Source organism: Fistularia commersonii, chromosome 25 (assembly GCF_037954325.1).
Source record: "Fistularia commersonii isolate RoL2024-O1a breed Wild chromosome 25, RoL_Fcom_v1.0, whole genome shotgun sequence".
Lineage (NCBI taxonomy): Eukaryota > Metazoa > Chordata > Actinopteri > Syngnathiformes > Fistulariidae > Fistularia > Fistularia commersonii.
The window spans coordinates 4,940,115-4,963,191 of NC_141308.1; the positions used below are offsets into that span (position 1 = coordinate 4,940,115).

A 23,077-nucleotide genomic window follows, 5' to 3' on the forward strand; every position below is an offset into this window, starting at 1 on the left:
TATGCGTCTAAATGTGTTGTTATTGTTGTTTTCAAACCTTAGAAAATATCTGTAATTTCCTCACGCCACGTAAAAAAAAACGCCCTTATTTAAATTTAGAATTTGCGTCTATTAATTCCAAATATGACAACAAACAAGCCTAAAATGCTTGTAATGTAGCATTCAGGGTTTTAAAAAAAAAAAAAAAAAAGAAAGAAAGAAAGAAACGCCCGGAGATGTTTAATGACGTTCTCAAGCAATTCACACATATTTATATCTGCATTTTAGAAGCTTCAAGCCAGGGAGTGAAATCCGGACAGGTTGTTATAGCTACGCAATCCACGGGGGTTCCGATGTCTATTTAAAACCCCTCGGACCCTCCCTCTCTCCTTTAAACAACATTATATATCACACGCACTGCATGCTAATGCGAGCAATTCTCAATGAGCCCTAAAACACATCTTAAAATTAGCTCATTCTGGCTGTCTGGCTTCCAAGTGCCTGCCTGACTAGAGAACACAGATCATCAGAATTCCCCCTCGGCGGTCCCTGCTGACTGGCTCCTGAGAGCCACAGAGACACTTTTGACGTTTTAATATTTGCCTCTAGAGTTCTGCCAGGAGTAGTCGCATCTCTCTCTTTCTCTCTCTCTCTTTCTCTCTCTCTCTCTCTCTCTTTTCTTTCCTGTCTTTCCCTTTATTATTATTATTTATTATTATTTATTTATTTATTTATATTTTTGGGGGGGGGCGGGGGGGGGAGGGAGGGAGGGAGATAGAAATAAACAGCCAAGCAGTGCGCTTAAGGGGTTGAGCGCGTTAAAAAAAAAAGAAGAAGAAAAAAAAAAGAAAAGAAAAGGAACAAGTTGTGGGGTTTTTTTTCTTTTTTTTTTTTCTTTTTTTTTTTCTATATTTTTTGCTGGCCATGTTCGGCCGAACTTTAAGGATGATATACGCTGGATGTTTCCTGTTGCTGTGTGGGCTCACGCACGTCATGGCAAGTTATCCAATCTGGTGGTAAGTAGATTTTTTGTTGTTGTTGTTGTTTTTCTCTTTTCTTTTAATTTGAATTGTCATTTCTTCCCGGAATTTTTAAAAAAAAGAGGGGGAAAAAGGAGGGGATTCTTGGTTTATTCGAGTCGACGCGTGACGAAAGTGGGTTTTCTATCCGCAGCACAATCTTTAATTCAAATCTTGAGACGCGCTTGCGTGTGCGCGTGTTTAAAAACCGACGATTCCCTTGTGTTTTTTTTTTCATTTAATATATTTAGTTTTAGCAGCAGGTGCACAGTGAATGTCAATGTATGTGTTCGTACGCGCACAAGCGTCCGTGCGCGTATCCCCCAACGCTGGGTCACCCAAGTGTATGTTCGTGTGCGTGGGAGCGTGTTCGGGGTGGGGGGGCGCACTCCATCCTCTGGGCCTCAGGGCGGATAATGTTTCAATCAATGTATTGGGAAGTTGATGAGTCCAACTTTGCCTTTTTTTATTGGTTTGATTTGTTTTGTTTTTTTTAATTTTATTAATTCGATTCCACAAATGCGTCACCAGCTTTCTGGTCACACCGACTCTCTAAGCATTTTTAAAAAATTAAGAATATGACATTCAATACTTCCATGAGAATCTGCATCGGTTGCAGATTCCCTTTTCTATTTCCAAGACTGTGTAGCAGGTGCACTGATTTATTAATGAACTCTGCATTAGTTATTAAGTATAAAGTTATTATTTATTAACAATGTAAATGAGTAGTTCAAGTTCATGTCTTATTTTTGGATACTTTTGGATAATTCTCACTATGATCATAAGCTCAAACGCTGTTGTTCTTTCAGAAAAAAGCAGAGGTGTAACACTGTTTTGCTTGATATGTAGGGGTTGGCTAAATATCCTAATTGACCTCCCTTAACTAGTTCTCCAATGGTTATACTGATGAGAAGCTAATTACATGCTCAGCTGGAAGGAAATGCCAAAATAGCAGTTGGCCCCGTGGTTTGGGAGACTGGAAAAAGATAGAGCCAAATAAGTGTCGCAATTTAGCAAAATCCGTCTAATCGATTCTTATTTCACAATCTTACACGTGCGCAAACTTTTCCACTGTTATGTCTACGTATAGAAACGAGCGTCAGACGTGTCACACTCCACTTTGGTGTTCTTTTTCCTTTTTCTCCAGAGGCAACCACACTTGAGACAATGGTTAACAGGTTTCCTTACTTTCTTCCTAACAGAAACAACCAGCTGCGATAGCCGATTTCTATGCCGGTCACTGATCAATAACTAAATAGAGTAGCAGGTTAAACAAACATGTCAGTTTGTCACATCTGCCGGAACTGAGTATCTCTGACTTCAGATATAGCACATGAAGATGAGTTTTTGCAGCACCGCTTTTTAGCTTGTGAGCCCGGTGATGAACTTAACTTATCCTGCGTCAGATAAGCAAGTTGAGAATTGCACTCGGTATTCCTCTGTTTGCCAACAGCATGTCAGCAATTTAATAGCTATCGCTTCTGCAAAAAGCAACTCGTAATGATGTTTTCTACAAGTGGCCTCTGCAGCTGCATCACCCGCCATGCCACAGTAGTCTCCAATAAGACAGACTAATGTCTGCCTCTTTTTCGACCTGCCATGACATAGCCTGACTGCACCCACCACCCCCTTCCCCGGTCCACCCCACCTTAGAAGACAAATACCTTGAGGTGAAAGCTTGCCGCACATTCCTTTTCCCAAACATATTCTCTTGATGTCAAAGTCGACTCCAAGGCCCCAGGCCCCACGAGTAAAGTGGTAATTCTGAGGTACCCTGCTTGGGCTTGCTGAAATATGCATTAAACCTGCATTGGATACACTTATTTGAGAGGGGGGGGAAAGTCTGTATGGAGACAAAAAAAAGATGAATGTGATGTATGTATAGTTCAAACATTTAGTTTAACAGTTTAATCTGAAGTGGTTATTTTTTGTGTGGAAACAGGCTTGTACTTACTTTTGAATCCCAAAGCAAACAACGCGAAGGGGCTCGAACTTGAGTTTGCTGCAGAATTCAAATAAAAGGAAGAATGTCTCATAATTCTAAGAGTTGAACTGAAATGTACAACAGTCATTGTTTAAAAATCATAAGTCATCATTAGTCATTAGTCAGGCCTCCACTTTTAAGCCATTTCCTAACACAGTAAAAAGTGAAGTGGAGTACTCAGTGTGGTTTCTTTTAAGAAGATGACCTTGTTGAAATGCTAGAAGCGCCGTTCTGACTAGTACTCAAGCACCCTAACCTGCTGACCAAAGAGAAAACCTAATTTTCCCTTAGAAATTTTAAAAAACAATCTTCTCCAATAGGAAAAAGACAAGATGGCCTTTGATTTATCGTTTTTTGTTTTTTTTGATAGTTGTTGACATAAATGTATTGCTCAATAATCATGCAATCAGAGTTAGATTTACCTGAAAAGATTACCTGTTTCACCTGTGTGAACTAAAAGACAGTCTAGGAGCTTGATATCACAACTTCTTCTTTTTCAAATTATTTATAAGTGTCCCATTTACACACAGTTGCACAATAACAATAGACAGTTCCTTTTTTTTTTTTTTCAAAATGTTCAACTCTTGTGTGTGTTTTGGTGCAAAGCAAAAGTCTGCACTAGTAAGGTTGAATTTTCTACTGGGAATGATTTGCTGCTGGGTAAGGACTGACAAGGGCCAAAAAGAACACAATTTGTAATAGGAGTGGTTCTTTTTACTGACGGACGTTGTCAAATAATGGCAGACAAATGTGATTTCCTTTGGAGTAATTCGCTTACTTGCCATTGCCGGTTTACCTAATGTCTCATTTATGATTAACTGCGCCAGTCTAGTCTAGTCTAGAAATTGGTCAGAATCTGTTTAAATCAGTGTGACACATACAGCAAGATCTCTAATGAGCACATTTTTTTGCCATTTTGCGCCTCTACACCACCGCGTCTGTAGAAGTGAAGCATGCTGGGTGTATTTGATATGCAGACTTTCACCTTCAATTGTCTGGCATCGTAATCCTAATAAAAATCTTCCGTCAGCCACTGTTTGTGGCCTTAATACTGTCAATTTTGTCTCCAATAAAAGAAGAGCAGGCACACTTTGAAGATTTTTTTTCATGTCTTCAGGTGCAGAGCTTCTCTATTACTCTATGTTTTGGGTCAGTGTTTATGTGCTTTCCAAAGATTTGTAGAATTTTGCTAAACATCGACACATATTGAGAGAGTACAGCATAATTGGGTTTGCAATTCCTCATGCTACTTACAAAAGCAGTTACGTCATCAAGAAACACTCACTACCCGCTTGAATTTTCAGCCAAATATGCACACATATCCCACTTCCCTCATCATGTTAGGACAACAACTTCAGATGATGACTTCCTCTGTCCCCTTGCTATTGTCTTTCCATCATTTTGATATACATTCAGCAAGTTTTGAAGGGTCTTTGCCATCCAAATTCCATGACAGATTTCTTAAAACATTTTCTTAAAATGTTCAATGCAGTTTTTCTATTCTTGTGTGTTACCAGTAGTATGTAATAGTATGACTTACAATGATTATACATCATCATTTTACAGAGCAAATTATTTTTCTTTTCGTTCTTCAGATATTCCTTTACCAAATTTTAAATTAATCAATTTCAGCTGTCTTTTGCCTAGCAGATCTTTTTGATGTTATTGCGCTCATCACCACATTCCTTCATTTAAGAGTGTGCCACATCATGCCGTTGTTGTTGTTGTTTTCAGGGTGTTGGTTTTGTTGTTTCTGTTGTTTTCTTTCACTGAATTACAAATATGGTTACAATGTTTCTGTTAAAGGTGTTATTTGCACATCAATCACATTGAAATCCAACATTTTACCATTATCCACCTACTAACAGAGCTGATTATAGCTCATCCGCTTGTTTTGGCATAATTGGAGTGTAGCTCATTTCCAAAGGTCAACTGCTGGCTTAGTTAACACCTGCAACCTGTTGGAAATTGAGTTTCAAGGTGCAAAGCACGTCAGCTTTATTAGCGCTCTACATAACTGAGGTATCCAAGGTCAACATGTTTGAAGCCATCACAAGCTTTTAAGCAGAGGTTATTTGGCGTTTGACTGTGAGATCAGCAAGAAAAAAAACAGCCTGAAGCAAGTGTCAGGAAATTGTTAATCTCTGTCTAATCAGCAATTAGTCCTTGAACAACAGTGAACAGGTGACAGCGAGTTAACTGAGCTGAAAAGGAGCGCACACCTGCTCTGGCTCTGCTTTTGCATGGAAGCTACAGTCTCTGTTCTCACTCACGAGAGGATCATCAGATTACTGCTACCAGTCGGCAGCCTTTTATTGACTGTTGATGTGAAACTAAGACTTGTCTGTATTGCCAACCCCGTACAACATTTGCCAAAGATGTAAGGAAACAGCTATTAGCTTTTAAATAATACAATTCTGTTGAGACAGTGTCAATGGTGTATGGTTAAGTTGACTGAAATGATGCTAAATGATCTCGGAGTGCCTTGTGTTTTTATATGAAAATCATTAATATACAAATTACGGTGAACTTAATTGGTTTAAAAAAAAAGCCATACATTTTGTAATCACCATTCACAAATATTCCAAATTGAAGGGACAGGGAATATAGAGCCAGAAAAAGCACAGAAGCAGAGAAATGTAATCAGTGAACCAAGTTTGCACTTGTTGTATCCAGTATCCAGCAGAGTATTATCCTCAAAGAAAAAAGGGGAGGAGATATTGGGTCACTGTGCTACTCTTAATACACTCTGAAGTGTCAATACAGGGTTTGCACTCTTATTATACCAAGCTAAAGGCTTGTTATGTGTTTGCGAGGGTAATAACAAGGTGTCGTTTTCCAGGTTATCTTCGATGAAGACCTCTAGATGTATCACCGACTTTCATCTCAGACCGAAACATTGAAGTAGCAGGGCAGTAATTTGAATATGTGCAAAGGCCAGGTGTTGGTAAAGAGGGTAGTTTAAGGGATAAAACATGGTCACCTAATGGTATAATCTAATACAGACAATATACACACCGTGACACACCAAAATTATACCACACCTGGTCACCTACATGTGGGTTTGGATAAATCCATATAAACACAACAGGAAGTTTGAATGTTAAAACACTAACACTGTGACAACTTCCCCTCTTGTTGTAGGTCATTAGCTGTGGGCCACCAGTACTCATCATTGGGCACTCAACCTCTCCTCTGTGGCAGCATTCCAGGGCTGGTGCCCAAACAGTTGCGTTTCTGCCGGAACTATGTGGAAATTATGCCCAGCGTGGCAGAAGGCGTGAAGATTGGCATCCAGGAGTGCCAGCACCAGTTCAGAGGTCGACGCTGGAACTGCACCACTGTCAATGACAACCTGGCCATTTTTGGGCCGGTTTTAGACAAAGGTAATGCCAAGCAGTAAAAGCGCTTCTGTGAAAATTCTTGAAATCATGACTTAATGGTATTGATATAAAATCCTAAATGCATGGTAACTGTTTCATTTCCATTTAATAGAAGATAACTTTAACCCAACCAAACTTGTTGTTGGCATCATTTCCTTTTCAGAAATAATAATTAGGGCAGGAGAGGTAGAAAACCTGCACAAACCTAATGTTTAACTAGCCTAAAAATATATGTGAACAGCCATCGAACAAAACAGACATAAGCATTTCACAGGTGGTTTTTCATCGCTCATTCAAATATTGTCAGTGATTAAGGATTTTGTTGAGAGAAGATCATTCTAAAATCTCGTTCCTCTGTGTTTCATTCTTGAAAGTCGGGAAGCAAACCTCAAGGACGGTCTGCTTTTGTTTTGTCTTCATCTTCTACTTTTTGAGGATCATTTTTAGCATGAAAAAACATTCAAGTCAGTTGTAAAAATTCACAAGACATTGATATGATGATATCTAAAACCGCTATAATCGTAGCCAATAAATACTGTCTTTGTTTGCTTTCTATTGTTAATCCATATTGTCTATACTTAATCTATGTGAAAGCATAAATATTGGGTCCAATAATGTGATGAAGTTGATGGTAAACCTACACAAAATTCAAAGCACACGGATATCATGGATTGGATATCAAGCCAAAGGTTCCAGGTGTTGTTTCACCTGCTCATACATGGCTTGAGTATGTCAAACTTAATGCAAAAGGATTTCCTTCAATACTAGTCAATGACCATCAGCAGACAGTTTGAGAACAGTTGCCAATGATTATCTTGAGAGGCACAGATTAACGGCAATCTTATATTTGCATTACAAATGCCACATTTGATTGCAAGCATCATTCATTATAATGTACCTAATCATATACATGTGATTATGCAGCAGCAAGTTTGCATGACTTGAACTGGGTTCTGTCTTGATAGAGTCTTCTTTGGGCGGGAATCCCTTATGAATGCAACTCACAGTAGACTCCATACTTCTTGTATAGAGTGTGAAACTTGTAACTAAATACATTCCTTCCTGTAAAATGATTACAGTTAAGAATAGTAATTGACATACTTACATTTGTCTTGGGCTGTCAATGGGCTCTTACTTAATAAATCCCTGCTTTGCTGAAATGCCAACTAGTCAATTAAGAATGTTGTCAGAACATGTAAACAATAAGATTAATTTCCCATGCTGTAGAAACTATGAAATTGTAAATGTTGTCTACAGAACTATTTTCAGTTGCTTTCATCTAATCAGCTGTGAAATTAGTGAAATTTGTTGATTCCGGGAATTTGGATCTATATCCATATCTATATCTTTGTACCACGGTCATTTTAAACAATACCTTGCACATTCATGGATGTTTTTTTTTTCTGTATACACTCCGTCTTTACAATCATGCGCACTCACAGTTTCAAATGTACAACAACTCAACGGAAAGTCTTGAGCACACAAACACCAGGTTAAGCGTTTACTTGTCTCTTTCGTCTATCTTTACCATCCTTCCAGTGTTGACTGTGGTAAGAATCAGAAGAATCAGGACAAATAAGGTTTTTTTCTGATTCTTACTGCTGTCAACACTGTTAATTCTCCCAATCCAGGACTAATAAAAGACTACCTTATCATTTCTCATCTTTTATATCTATATTGAAAGACAGAGAGAGACGGACAAAGAAAAAAAGATGAAACAAGTATGGCACGCTTAAGGGAAACTATCCAGACAGAAGTGAGATATAGATAGTAACTATGGTTTTAAGCTTAAATACACAGAGAACATGTGTGAAGGTTATAAAGTGGAATACACATTAGAGCGGTTACATTTAATAAACTCCTGAATTAGTTGGAAGAGGAAGTTTGAGCTCCGGTTTTTGGCCAATGATTGTGGTTCTCAATCCAAGTCCTATTGTGGTGCAAAATGCCACCTCATCATTCCTAGTGCTTCACCTCCCGAGTCCATATTGCAGGGGTACTGAGTGGAAAGAGGAGGCAGCCACTGGGCTTTAGTAAATCATTTTGATTGGATTAAGGTCACTGAGGCCCTTAATAATGTGAGAGGTCAAAGTGGCTGGATTAAGTGCCTTTGTCAGAGGCCAAGGAAAGTGACTCAGGGGTTCGAGGCCTTTGATAGGGCTTAGTAGGAGAAGGCTTCCATTTCATTGGATTTGATTGATGCTGGTGTTTGTCTGTGCAAGAGGGCTATTGTCCCCACCGGTTTCTGTTTGTCTGTAGTGTGTCTGTTTCCTCCTGCTTTTCTGAGGCAAAGCTGAAGAGTAGCTGTCTCTATAGATCTCAGTGGCTTAGTTGCTTTCAGTGAGTAATGCGCATGTACTCCTCTAACTGTGGACACTGTATTGATGTTGGTTTTAGCACATTAAGTCCAGCTGAAGTCAATGAAAATGAAAAGGATTGACTTCCATGGAAAACTGTGATTTTGTGATTCAATTTGAGGAAATTAGAGTATAGAGACCAATGGATAAAAAAAAGGTTCTCTGTATGATTGTGACCTAGTATGTGTATCATTTGTAAATGCTAGTTGAGATCTTAAAACACACACACGCATACATATGCAAGCAGTTATCTGTGCAACACTGCATGGCATAGACAATCAAATGCCTTTTGAAAGATATAAGAGTTCAGATTTTCTCCCCTATAAAATTCTCATATTCTTCAGCATCTTCTTATGTGCATCGTCTTTTGTGAACATGGTCTAATCCAATGTCTCTCTCCCATTCCACACCCCAAATCATGAGCCTTGCTCCAGGCTATGTCTGCGTCAGCACTCATTAATTTACATTAAGTAAAGTGTCAAAACATGCACTGCTGGAATTTACCTGTGATGAAAGGTAATAGAAAACTGTGCAGGTGTTCTTAGTCCACAGAGCCGATCCCCAGAGCTGTTGGAGCATTCTTGGTATTTACAGAGCACCTCCCTATTATCAGGCCCACTTTATGAGTCAAGTGGCAGAATTATTTTGGGCCACAGTCATTTGAAAAATATATACATTTAATTTTACAGGTCTAAAGACAATATAAAAATGAGTCATCACAATATTCTGACCATGACATTTAAAGAGGGGTTACGCAAAAATTCAATTGCATATTTTGCACAAAAATAACTGCAGTTCCATTTGACTGATGTTATATTCATGTAGCATTCATACCTCATCTGTATATTTTGCCGAGCTAAGAACCACAACAACAACAACAAATAAATGAATAGGCATAATTAGGCTCATGTAAACCCGACAGGGACTAGGTCAGGGGATGCGGGTTAAGACCTTTGACCTGAGGATGAGAAAGTGTAACTATGTAGGATGAGCTAAGAAAACTGTTTTTCATGAAATGTATATCTCTTCATGCTGGGGAAGAGAAACTAGCACACCAGTATATCATTAACTCTGGGCAAGAAAGAAAGAAGGGGTGTGGTAAATGGAGTTGATGGGGGGACCTTAGCCCCACTCCCTGCTGGGCACAGCTCAGAGCACAATATCTTTGCAACCATGAGATTAAGCAGGAGAAAAAGTGCTTTTCCCCATTCACACGCCCTTTAGATTGTTTTATTAAACCATTTGAATAGGGATTTCCCCGTCTGCCGACAAGCGGGGTCTAGCCAATGCATAGTTCTCTGTTGCTATGACTTAACTTGGTCCCCACTAATCACTGGCCAGGGCAAATTTCATATAAAATATCTGGCACCATTGTGGTATTAACACAGCGTGACAGTGGCAGCACAATAGGGGATTCAACCCCCCAGCAGGTCATAGGGACCAATAGGCTTGCCAGGGTCTTGCAAAGTTTGGTAGAAAAGTATTGTCAGAAGAAAAATGTTCTAAAAAAACATAAATTGGGCTAAATCCCAAGAAAATGGGGTGAAGTCGCTCTAATTAAGGGACTTAATTGGTCCCAGAACTAGACACCAAGATGAATCCAGACATCATATCAGAACAGGTCAGATATACAGTTTTTATCAAGTTGAAATTAGTATTTTTTCCCCATGACATAAATGGCTCCACAGCACACTAAAAAAATTTTTGCATGTGTTTTAAAAAGAACAATTTGCTCTCAGAGGCTCAAATCTAAAGGCGTCCAGGCCAATGACGGTTTTAAAGTAAGTTTGCCACATTATGGACAACTCATATGGCTGAATTAGTGACACATACTATGCTGACCGACAAAGAAGAGATATCAAAGCTCGTGATTTTGTTTAATTTTTGTTATATTGTAAGCATTTTTCTGTGATATGATTTATTGAATGTTGGTCCATCATGAACAGTTGCCTTGTACTGTTTGATGAAAATTCTGTTCCAAGAAATCAACATCCATACAGTATTTTTTAAGCATTAGTTGGCATCTCATGTCTCTATAGCAACATGCCAGAAGTTATTAAATGTTATCAATGGAAATTATTCTACCCACTAATTGGTCTATTTTATCACTGAAAGTCATTCATAATGTAAACAAAGGTTGCTGTTTTTTTTTTTTTCCAGAGCTAATACTCAACAGAGAAATCCGGTTGTAAAAAATAATTCATAATGTGTGTCTATGCTGAACACACATCCTTAAATTGCTAAGTAGCAACTAAGAGGACTGACCTCTATGGCTTGTTTTGAATAGTTAACTTATAGTCCAAAAGTGAAATAGCAAATTTTTTCTTCTTTCTAATCTATAAAAACAGAGGAAACTGATGAAATAACGCTTTTCATGGCATATACGATTTTCATTGATGAGTGATTGATTTATAGACATAAGAATGAAATAATTTATCATATGAATATTGTATGTGCAGAAAGTAATCGTCCTTAAATTTTAATCCCACAGTAGTGCAGAGGATGGTTGTTGGCGTTGACAGTAGCTCTTCTATCTTGCATCATTGTTTCGAATGCCCATTAGACCTTAAACTGGTTGGAACCTGCTGAAAGGGAGGAGCTCCAACTCCGCCCAGCATTTTGCACCTTGTCTCTTTCCTTTTCCAAGCATTCTTGATCTTTAAAGGAACACGGATCCATGATCTGCCTATTTCTTACTTGCTCTTTATACATATACACTTCCCCAATTGACACTCGCTGGATATGTGTCTTTAATATCTTACTTCACTGAATGTATTTGAGAAAATATTACTGATAAAACTCAAATTAGAAATATTTCCACAAGTGATATAGTTGTCTTTTGACAACAGAAGGAATATATCAGCTCCCATTTCCTCATAACTAAGAGCCAATGAACCAATATTGGTGTCATCCTGGAGTCTAATTGAAATTATTCTGGTTAACAGGATTACTGCGATGGACTCTTTTTGCAGTTAGACAGCTTTACCACCACTATAGGCTGTTGAAGAATTGTGTCTTCCTATTAATCAGAATTCATATTAAAAATGATTTTGTTTGTGTTTAACTCATTCTGCGTCTCAATACCTAAACATATTAATGACCTCTGGGACATTTCTGGGAGATCTTTCAAGCAAAGCCGAAAACTTCTTATTCACATGTTTTAGATGTGTAATTATTCAGTCAAGCATTTTAAATAGCCGCTGTGTCATAAGCATGCCTCAAAATAAAGCCGTCTTGCCTTGCCTATCCTTGCCTTGCCTTGTCTTGCCTTGCCTCGCTTCGCCTTGCCTTACCAGGTCTTGCATAACAATTGTCATTTCATGTTGCCGCTCTGGTCACTTTAGCTCCTTCTCTGTGTTACGTCTTATGAGTTATCCCTGCAGTGTGAGGCCTTTTCCTAACCTTTCAAAAGCCTAATTGGATCTCGTAATTATAGGCCTGTCACTGCTGTCTCTTCCTCTCATCTCACTAGAAGATCCTGATACCACTGACTCATCAGTTAACTATGCCAGACAGAGACAAAAGCCTTGCTGGCCTAATTCTGAGGCATGACGATTGATGTCTGGGCTTCATGAGCACCTATAATACATACCTAAATACTATCTAGGTATGGACGCTAAGGAGGCCACATATTGCCGCCTCGCTTTAACGTGGTCTCACTGGCCTAGATTATAAATGTGGATTCTCAATATAAAAAAAAAAAAAAAAGCCTGTGAATTTCGTAAACAATAAACATTAGCATTCAAACATCCTGTTACCCCATAACATTTCTTGCAGTTATCAAGGTCTTATAAATATCTGTAATTCTCTTTTACAGCCACACGAGAATCTGCATTTGTTCATGCTATCGCTTCTGCGGGAGTGGCATTTGCAGTTACGCGTGCCTGCGCTGAGGGATCGGCCACCATCTGCGGATGTGACACACGCCACAAGGGCCCCCCTGGTGAGGGATGGAAGTGGGGAGGCTGCAGTGAAGATGTAGATTTTGGGAGCATGGTTTCCCGGGAGTTTGCCGATGCCAGGGAGAACCGTCCTGATGCACGCTCGGCCATGAATCGCCATAACAATGAAGCGGGCAGAATGGTGAGCTCTTGAGAATCGGTTAATCCTGCTTTATATCATGAATATTATTCTCACAGATGTTCGATTTACAAATTATTGTTCTTCCCTCAGTCTCTCAACGACAACATTTTCCTGAAATGTAAGTGCCATGGACTCTCAGGCAGCTGCGAGGTCAAGACGTGCTGGTTGTCCCAGCCTGACTTCAGAGTCATCGGCGACTACATGAAGGACAAATACGACAGCGCATCTGAGATGGTGGTTGAGAAACATAAGGAGTCTCGTGGATGGGTGGAGACCCTACGACCCAAATACAATTACTTCAAACCCCCAACAGAGCAAGATCTGGTGTATTATGAAAGCTCACCTGACTTCTGTGACCCTAATCCTGAGACTGGTTCCTTTGGGACCCGTGATCGTATTTGCAACCTGACATCGCATGGCATCGATGGGTGCGACCTCCTCTGCTGTGGCAGGGGCCACAACACTCGGACTGAGAAGAGAAAGGAGAAGTGCCACTGTGTTTTCCACTGGTGCTGCTATGTTAGCTGCCAGGAGTGTGTTCGAGTCTATGACGTGCACACGTGCAAATAAGAACTTCCAATCCTGGTTTACTCGCCGAAATATGAAAACACCAACAGGCAGAAGAGCAAATATGGGACACTGAACGCATAACTTGACTGAGGAGTCCATCAGTGCTTGCGGATGCTTTGTGTTTTTGGCTGCAATGTTTGAAAATGCCCCCTTTTTCTGCTTCAAACAGCTGGAAAGTATGAGTAGACGTTGCTATCAGAGAGCATCACCTGCATGAAAGGGCATGGTGGGCATGTGAGTAATGAGCAATTTAAAAAAGGAGCAATGTTAATGTCTACAGTTATGACAAAAGAGGGCTCATGTGCTGGCATTGAAAGAACTGTTGTCGGATTGACAAACATCATATTGGTAAAAATTTTCTGTCTTCCAGGTAGTTCATTTTGTAGAGCAGTGCCGTTCCTTTCTTGTCTATTGGGTGAACAATGAAAGCTCTCTTATCCTTATCTTTACTTGTGCCATCCATAGTTGGTTTGAGACTTGTTTTGCCACAATAAACAACATTTCGAAACAAAAACAATTACAGGATCAGACACTCAAAGGCATGTATCCTCTTCCAAAACATTACGAGTGTGACGGTGTATTTCTTCAAACTATTTTTATCACTGTGTGAGTGAGTTCTTTTATAGAGATGATATGTTTCTGATATTTGGGTAAGAATGCACTTGTGCCTGAATGAATGTAGTTATTGCTGTAATTTGTTTACATATTCTCAAATTCTGACGCTAACAAAGGTAGCACCTGATCAGAAAAATAGACATGAGCCACATCTTCTGCAAATCAACAAAATATGAATATACGCCGTCTGCACATTCCCTGAAATGTCTGAAAAATATAGAGGTTCTTTGTAAAGAGTATTAACGTTTTGAACAACACAGAGTTAAGACCAAAGACACAAAAAATGAAACGCCTCTTTTCCGAGGTGGTCAGAGAGCTGCAAATGAATATTATAGTTCAGCACTTGTGTCCCTTTGAGACATATGAAGCATATTCTCCTTGTTTTTTATCAGTATTAGCGATGTCTCTTATGACTGGTGGTTGAAAGTGGTAATTTATGTAAAAAAAGGAATATTTCTGTTTTTTTAATTATTTGATCCAGTAGAAGTCAATTCTGTATTCCCTGACAAAAGAAGCACAAATGGCAAACAATTCACAAACTAACCCGTGTCATATAAGTTCAGTGTAATACAGAATAATTTGCAGTTTTATTAAGATGACCAAAACATACTTGTGTTATGATTCTCTGCTGTGGCTTTTTATTTCTTGAACTGAACAACAAGCAACAACACTGAGGCTATCAAAACTTTCCTTTTTAATGCTGCTAAGTCAAAATAATATTTTTGTCTCTGTTTAGATTCTTACATTCAGTATGTCTTTGTCTACATGTTGTATGTATATTTTTTATTTTTTTGCATGAGCAAATTCTTTCTGTGAAAGAAATATATATATAGACACACACACACACACACACAGACACACACACAGACACACACACACACACACATACACAAACATATATGTGTATATATATATATATATCTATGTATGTGTATATATATGTACATATATATACATATATATATGTATATAGAGTTTGGAAAAAAATGTGAAGTTCTGACTAATTCTTACTTACAGTAAACCCCATTTTAACCAAATAGGCCAAAATAGAATTGTATGTTATTTAGGTTACCTTTGTTTCATAGCCATGATAAACATAAGAGCAATAATGGTTTAACGTGCTCAATGAGACAGTGACCCATAGCCAGTATTTATTTGGAAAGTGAAATCTTATGTAAACAAAGGCCAGAGGTCATATAAAGTTGCATACTGTATATAATGGTCCCAGATAGCCTCTATTGGTACACTTCTTAATGAATTGTTATTTAGGACCAATATAAGGCTGCATCTCAGGCATGTAAATAAATTCCCCACCTAGGAGGCTTTTTTTCTATCATGACAGAAAGTGTTCTGAGCAGCCATAATTATTGTCAAAATTTAGGTTATCTAAAATTAACAAACTCCAATAAAAAACAACATTGTTAGTACATGATCTGTTATCTCCCATTTATTACTGTTCATTTTATGTGATTACCTGCTTGTGTGGACAATTTGCTTTTGTTCTAATATTCCTTTAAACCCAAAGTTTTGTACAGGCTAGACTGTGGATGTCTTTTTTATAATTATTTATTCATGCTATGTAAATAGTAGTAAGTAAAATTATATATTTACAGAAATATTTTTGAAACAGTGTCATAACTTGTAACACTGTATCCCTTTTTACCTCATCCCTTTTTGTTTTCCACTGACTGTGCACAGGTGCCATTTGTCCTCCTGCCTGTAGTAGATGTTGAAATTTTAACTCTGTAACACAGAAATAAAACATAAACATCCAAAAATTTGTTCCATTATTTACTGTATGAGGGCATCACAAAGTGGGTCAGAACCTGAGCCGGGGCTTGTGAACTACAGAAATAGTAATAGCTCTGAAGCTACAACTATTATGAAAAAAAAAAAACAATACATTTTGGGGTCAGACCTGACAGTATATGGATGTTTGAGTTGATTATATTAACCCCAGGTATTATAATGACCATTAGTCTTCCACGCTGTTGTTTCAGGTTCTTGACACATTAGGAATCAGATAATAAAGTGCATGTGAATGAATTTACATCAGCATCACTGCCCTGATGGCCATGAATGTTTGAGGCCCTGGACTAAAATGCTAATATCATACATAGAATGCCCGCACAAAGTCTAGCACACAATGAAATATGATATCAATGTGAATGGACATGCAGACACAGTAATACATGCATAGTGTGACTATATACAAAAGTTATTAAGTCATTTTTTCTCTCACCAAAGGTTTACTGTCTTTCTGGCCGTATGATTACGCAGAATCTAATGACCCATTTTTTTAGGAAATGAGGTTAAAGTATCAGTTGTAGCCGCAGTCTAGAACTGGAAATTTTTTTGGACAACAACTACAGATATTTATATATAGTTTTATGTGTTTTTTCTTTAATTGATATATAGTACAGGTGACCTGTTACACCTGTGTTACATTTCAGTGATGCTGAACTTGGGGGTAGGGATCGAAACTACAACTTAAATGTTACATGGATTCCATGCCATGATATTATGTATCTTCTTTTTAACATGCAAATAAGAAGAAAGACTCTTTGAATAGTAGTTGATCGTGTGTATTACGCCTCTGAATGTTTTTGATAAATATTTCAATATTGTCTGTAGTATCCAGAGAAAGACTGCAATGAAATTAAACTCATGTTGCAGCCATCAACAGATTGACCATTTAGCTGCTCCTATTAGAGACAAATTCTTTAAAATCAACAGGATACAGCCCACAACACATGATTTTCATTGTTATCTTTACTTATATTTCAAATGCGCAAAATTGAGAATCTGAGCAGTCATTAAAAGATGAATGATCTGTCAATCATTAACAGCAATGCATTACTGACTAAATGTGAGATGTGGATTTGTCATAGTAAAAAAAGAAAGCGAACTCATTTCTTTCACAGACTACAGAAACCACAAAAAGTGATGGTGATGACGGATTAGAAATAGATGGATCTTAGATGAGGAGAAAGGGTTGGTCTGAGGAGAGATTAGGAGTCTGGATTGAATAGAGCCCACCAGCGCTCCTGCTCAGCCACCGACTCCCGATATTCTTTGAGGCCTACAACAATGTCACCACCAGAGGCTGAGTCTCTGTGTTATCTAACCCCTTTATTACGCAGAGACTAATACATGCACCCCCTCCAGAGTCGAATTAACACAAAAAGCGATATCCTTCTCATTCGCAGACTTATTTTTGTATTCACTCCTACGCCAAACAATTTTATTTTTGGCATACTATGAGCAACATTTGTTGTATGAGGAGATTTGACCGCAATCACATTTGTGTTTGAACAACAAGGACCTTTCGAGGGAAAGGTTTGTCTTATTGACCAGGGATCTGTCAGCTGCGGCTCATTCCACACCTCGACCTTTGACACTTTTCACACCAACTGAATGAGAGAAACAAGTACAAAACATGAAACAGATCACAGGATGGACAGAAACTCCGGCCCTGCAGCAATGCTGTGTTTTGACCAAAGGAAATGGGCCCTTACCTCTAGCCAGACCCACCTATCTGCTTTGTCACTCAAGTGAGATTAACATAGTTAGCAGATAGTTGCAAGAGGAGGCTCTGTCGGCTGTTGTGGCATCCTGACTGTGAGAACTTTGACACAACCAGACTGCAAGTGGTACCACCCAATAACCATATAAATGGTAAACAATGGGCTTAATTGCAATCAGTGTCGTCTTTTTTATTTTAAGAGAAGTAAAGAAGTAAGACCTCAGTTTCACGCCGACATTCACAAGAGAAACTGCATACATGTCAATAAGCTGTGTTCCGAAGTGGCATATATACAGTAGAGTGGTGCAAAGGCCCACACTCAAATGACACAATGTGAATCCACGCACTGAAGTCACACTTAAGCTAAAGCTTAAAGTTTCACTGTTCTCACGGTCTTTTGATGTGAAAACAGTTAAGATCGCTCCCAATTGACTACAGACACCTGTATTCCATCAACCTCTATGTAAACACAAATAAAGCGCAATTATTGAGAGGGATTCGTTGGACTTTTTGTGTTAAAGACGGCAGCTCTAAAGAAATAGTAACCTAAAAAGGACATTCTACCAAATCAATTCAGTCACTGGCTCTCCCCCAAGCAGAGACAGAAGTTTCAAAATAGACTAAACACCCCTGGGTTTTAAAGAAAAGCTTATATTCTCACAACTTAAATGTGTAAGAGCCAAGGTTCAAGCTAAAAATTGGTGATATAATTCATGCCTTTAACAATGACTTGCAGTTAATATAAGGGAGCATGTGACTTTCTATGGCGCTAAAGTGGAAATATCTGCAAAGAAGACAGCTTTAAATTATCTTTTTGAATGAACCATACATCAGGGCCTCTCAGACACTTTGATTCTACATTTCACAGTGCTTGGTTCACTGTATATGAAAATATCTTATAGTTCACTTGCGATGTGAAGCTGCCACTGTGCTGCCCAACAAATCTATTCATGTGTTCTCTTGGGGTTGTAAAATGAATCATACCCTCTGAAAACCATACATTTAAAGAATGCTAAATGCGAAGATGCTCTTCTCTGGGTCAAAGGTGATGGTCCTAAACTGAACATTCAGCAGTACATTGTCTAAATATTTCATTATGGGACTAACTTTGAAGCAAGAGTCTATGGAGGTTCTAAGACATCCAGGTCATGGTGAATTCTTCTTGTCATGGCAACTGGACTTGAATTTCTTCACTTTAAGACGTTCCACCCTTCATCTGAGAGGCTTCTTCAGTTCTGAAGAGGGGTAAAACGTCTTTAAGTGAAGAAATTCAAGTCCAGTTGTCACGACGAGAAGATTTTGGCAGGAATTCACCATGAACTGGATGACTTAGAACCTCCGTCGACATGTGAGGCCAACATGTTTGATGTGTATGAGGTCATCTTTCTGTCAGGTTAACAAAATGCCTAAGGAGTTTTGCGAATAAAACCTTTTTCTTTCCTTTTTTAACATGCAAAGACGTGGAGTATGGATGATGGAATGGATTTATACACTGGAACCAAATAGAAAGATCAAAAATGTGTGTTATGAATTCAACATTTTTAGCTTGGTATTAATAGAGTTCATTCTTTTTTCCTGAATAAAATGGATCTTACACTATTATCTAGAAATTCCAGATTAGTTGAAAATTTTCAGAAATATGTTATTGATAATATAATGGTCTCTTTCTTCTACAGAGTAATTAATAGACAGCAAATGTACACACACACACACACACACACACACACACACACACACACACACACACACACACACACACACACACACAAGTACATAACGACAAATTGCAACCATTGCTCCTCAGCTCTCACAATCATTACCATAAAAGTTTTCTTGTACAGCCAAGGAGGAGAATGTGAAGAGGTATGTCACTTGCGTTGAATGAGAATGTTATCTGCAAGATTTCTAAAGATGGCAGCACTCATCACAACAGATGTGACACCTGTAAAGGAACCATCATCTCTTTTGAAGTACCTGCTTGCATTGTTAAAATGAACAAAGGAATCTTAGCGCCTCTGCACACAAAAGGGAACATCAGTCAGACTGGTCACACAACAAGGGGTGGATTCAGGAGACATACTATTTCACGTAATCTGCATGAGTGTGATTACATGTGCATTTCATTATTACACTCACTACTTTATCAGCTTAGTGATATGCATGGTATACATTCGGTGAAGTGCCCCGCGTTGGGATTCCCACATGTAGTACAGGATTGATAGTGCCGATGGTGGTTGGAGGGAGTATAAGTGTGAGCTGGGGTCATAGAGGGGAGGAGACAGAGATGACCACCCATTAGTCACCTTTTCACCTCTGTAGCTCAGAGCAGTTCAGCAGGTACGGTGAGCATACACCCATTTCTAGAGGCAGTTTCAGTCAGTCTCCAATGTCTGCTCAGGGCTGTGTTGTCGGGATAGAATGCCCATAGTATTAAAGATTAATTTGTCTCAGTGAGAAATTAGTATGCATTCATAAATACAACATTGAAATTCAACCCATATGGCATATTCAGTTATGGCAAAGTGTGATAGACAGCCTTTGGCTTTCACTCTTGGATCACCCTTTTACATCTCATCAATTTACATTTTACCATGGAATTAGTTTATTGATAGAAATGCTCACCAGGAATCTGATATTCATAAAAAAAGACAGTAATAGGCTTGGAAACATATGATGTTAATTCTGCATGAATTGAATGAAATGTTGCGTGGCGTCATCACCAGGAACAGACACCAGTATGTGGGCAGGATTAAGCAAACTATGTGATAGAAGGTGCCTTTGCCCCAAGGTTGTATTTTTTTGGCATAAAGCATCTCTGATTTTGCTAAATAAAACGCAATTGGGATCCTGTGCATTCAAGGGCACATAATACCAACTAACAGAACTTATGAACCGATCTCCTGCATGTCCTGTATGGCCTGAATGCACCTTTCCAGAAACTACAATCTTTAAATATGATCCTTTTTTGTTCTTTTCCTTTTATGTATTTTCTTTTCTACTTTGTAGACATGACCAGGATGATTGAGATTGGGTATATCAATTGCAAGGTGACTTGCAGGGGAGAGGAGTAGGGTTATCATTAGCAGGGACTGGCGCTGGCCTCTACTAGTTCCAGCAATTACCTCACAAAGGGTGGTGCTTGCCTTCCCACTGCTTTTCCCACACTACACTGCAGGCTCAGAATTCCAATCGGCCCCAGACCTGCAATCTCCTCGGTTTTAGACAGCAAATTACTGACAAGACCCATTCTTCACAGCACTGTAATTGCTTTTTAGTGTTGTTTTTATTGAGGTAACCCCAACCCCCTTGCCTTTCCCCCAATAAAGCTGAAACCAGGGAGGGGGCAAAGGGTTAATATAGTTAACATTAGTCCCTAATTGGAAGGTCTTAGACAGCAGGGAAAATTCATAGATGTGTGATAATTTTTTTTTAAATGTTTTGCATTTTATTTATTCTAAATCGTAGGTGCATGAAATGCATTTAACATTGTTGATTTAGGAAGGAACTTATAATTTGATTAATTTCACGTCATGCCATCAAACTCTTGTGGGTTTCCCCCGAAGCGATGATATCATTAAGGTTTTTCACAACCTGTACAAAGAGAAGAGCTGAGCATATTGGCTACTTCACAACTTAAATCACAACATGTCGTCTTTCCCACCCCTGCATGCTACTCTTCCAATCTATTACTTTGTGGAAATCATTTGTCTCCATGTCAATACAAGCTCAGAGCAGGGAAAACATCTCATTATGTGACTTAAAGAGATCTGTAGCATTCTTGGCTCTGTCAAGCTGTTCTTCCATATAGTTAATTTCTTTTCACTGAAAGGACAAATTGTTAACGTTCCAATTCCGGACAACCGAACTGTTGCCATTTGAAACAAGGAAACGAGCTGAGGGATTAGAGGATCTACATGGGATAAAGGAGTTGGAGATTCTTGGTGTGATCCACTTTAGTTTGAGAAATGGAGGGTCTTAACAAGGATTTAAGACATTAGAAATCATTGTGCCATTGTTACCACCCTGAGCACTTTCAGCTGAACTATTTGCCTTTTTGTGGTTCATGCAAGCTCACAGCAAACTCACAAACCAATACACACATAAATAAATTCAAAATTGCTTCAGGTGATCAAAACAACCTCATTAAAAAAAAGGATTTTGTATATGGCACAGAATGGGCATGCACTGTATTTGTGTGTTGTCTATTAACATTTTTCATTACATTTTGTTGTCTTTGTCCACTTCACAAAAACACCTTGATTTCTGATTGTGGCCAAATCAAATAATTTTAAAGCTACAGCAAAACTGAAATAGTTATTAAGTACGGTGAGGTGAAAAATCCCTTTGAAAATTGTATTGATAATTTTTAATGAGTGATTTAAAAATCTTTTTGAAGTATACTAATTATTTACAGGACAAATATATAATTATCACATTGTGATTAAGGTGTCACTATGAAGCCAATTTTTGTCCTTCTACAAGAGGGTCACTTATGTAATCCTCAGTTTCCCTGCAGGATATTTTTGTTTGTTTTGTCTAATAGAATATAATCTAAAATTTGTTTTGCTTCATTCATCCAAATTTGTTATCGATATCTGTGCATTCATATATTTCTTTATTGTGAGTTACCTTCCTAAGTCTGTTTTTTGAAGATGTTCAACATATGAAGAATTAATAAATAATTAGCCCATTATTATTCATTATAACCATCTGCTGTTTACTTCTAGTCTGCTTGTTTCCATACTTGCCCCGAAAATGAACATAATTCATTTGAGAGCTGCGGAAGGCACTTCACGCACCTTGCAGCTACATCTTTTAGTAGCTGTTTTCACTTTCTTTGCAAGAAAAATAGCCCCCAAAACTATTTTCGCATTAACTCCTCATTCTGCTTTAGAGAAGCACGACAAACCATTAGTGAACATATGAAAAATACACAATGCAAAGCTGAGTCAAAGGCAGTTTGGAGGCAGTAAGGTGATATTAAGTTCTCTTATTTTGTCTTTACATCAAACATGACAACATCCAAGCTTTGTGGGTGGAACACTATTGTGCTCCCGGCCTACAACCTACAATTGACTCAGGTAGCAACCTAATTTACTTGTGCCTTTATGTATCCATCTCCCTGTCAGTCTGAGTAGGTTGACACCTCTGACCTTGTCAAGAGTGTCAAATAGCTGGTCAGAGGCCTTCAGTAAAGTACAGTGACAAGGCCTCTAATGCATTACCACACATGTGCCAGTTAGAAATGAGAGGCTGTAGTTTCTCCAGCCTCAGGGCAGACAGGTGCACCATCAAGTACACACACACACACACACACACACACACACACACACACACACACACACACACACACACACACACACACACACACACATCCAGTTAAGTCAAGGATTATCTTGGAATGGCTTATGTAATTGTGGGCCATTAGTTGAAAAATGTATTTTAAAAACTAAAAAAAAATAAATAAACCTTCTTGGATGACCTTGGGCATCCCCATGAAGCCTCTGGAAATGGCCTACAGAAATATTTCCAATTATTGTGTAAACATGATCCTTTAATGT

The 23,077-nt window shown here is 38.5% G+C and overlaps 1 protein-coding gene across 1 annotated transcript; it reads left to right on the top strand.

The window, feature by feature from the left end:
• The first annotated feature begins 731 nt into the window (after positions 1–731).
• LOC147218913 (protein Wnt-3a) lies at positions 732–15,768 on the top strand. Its single transcript, XM_086173212.1, has 4 exons — positions 732–995; positions 6,127–6,368; positions 12,540–12,805; positions 12,896–15,768. The coding sequence occupies exons 1-4, from the start codon at positions 904–906 to the stop codon at positions 13,373–13,375; spliced, it is 1,080 nt and encodes a 359-aa protein (XP_086029338.1). The 5' UTR covers positions 732–903; the 3' UTR covers positions 13,376–15,768.
• Positions 15,769–23,077: the final 7,309 nt, after the last annotated feature.

Excerpts from the sequence above, each read along its gene's own strand:
- LOC147218913 (XM_086173212.1), top strand. The coding sequence starts at position 904 with ATGTTCGGCCGAACTTTAAGGATGATATACGCTGGATGTTTCCTGTTG. Across the intron at positions 996-6,126 it reads GCAAGTTATCCAATCTGGTG|GTCATTAGCTGTGGGCCACC; the intron begins GTAAGTAGATTT and ends CTCTTGTTGTAG. Across the intron at positions 12,806-12,895 it reads ACAATGAAGCGGGCAGAATG|TCTCTCAACGACAACATTTT; the intron begins GTGAGCTCTTGA and ends TTCTTCCCTCAG.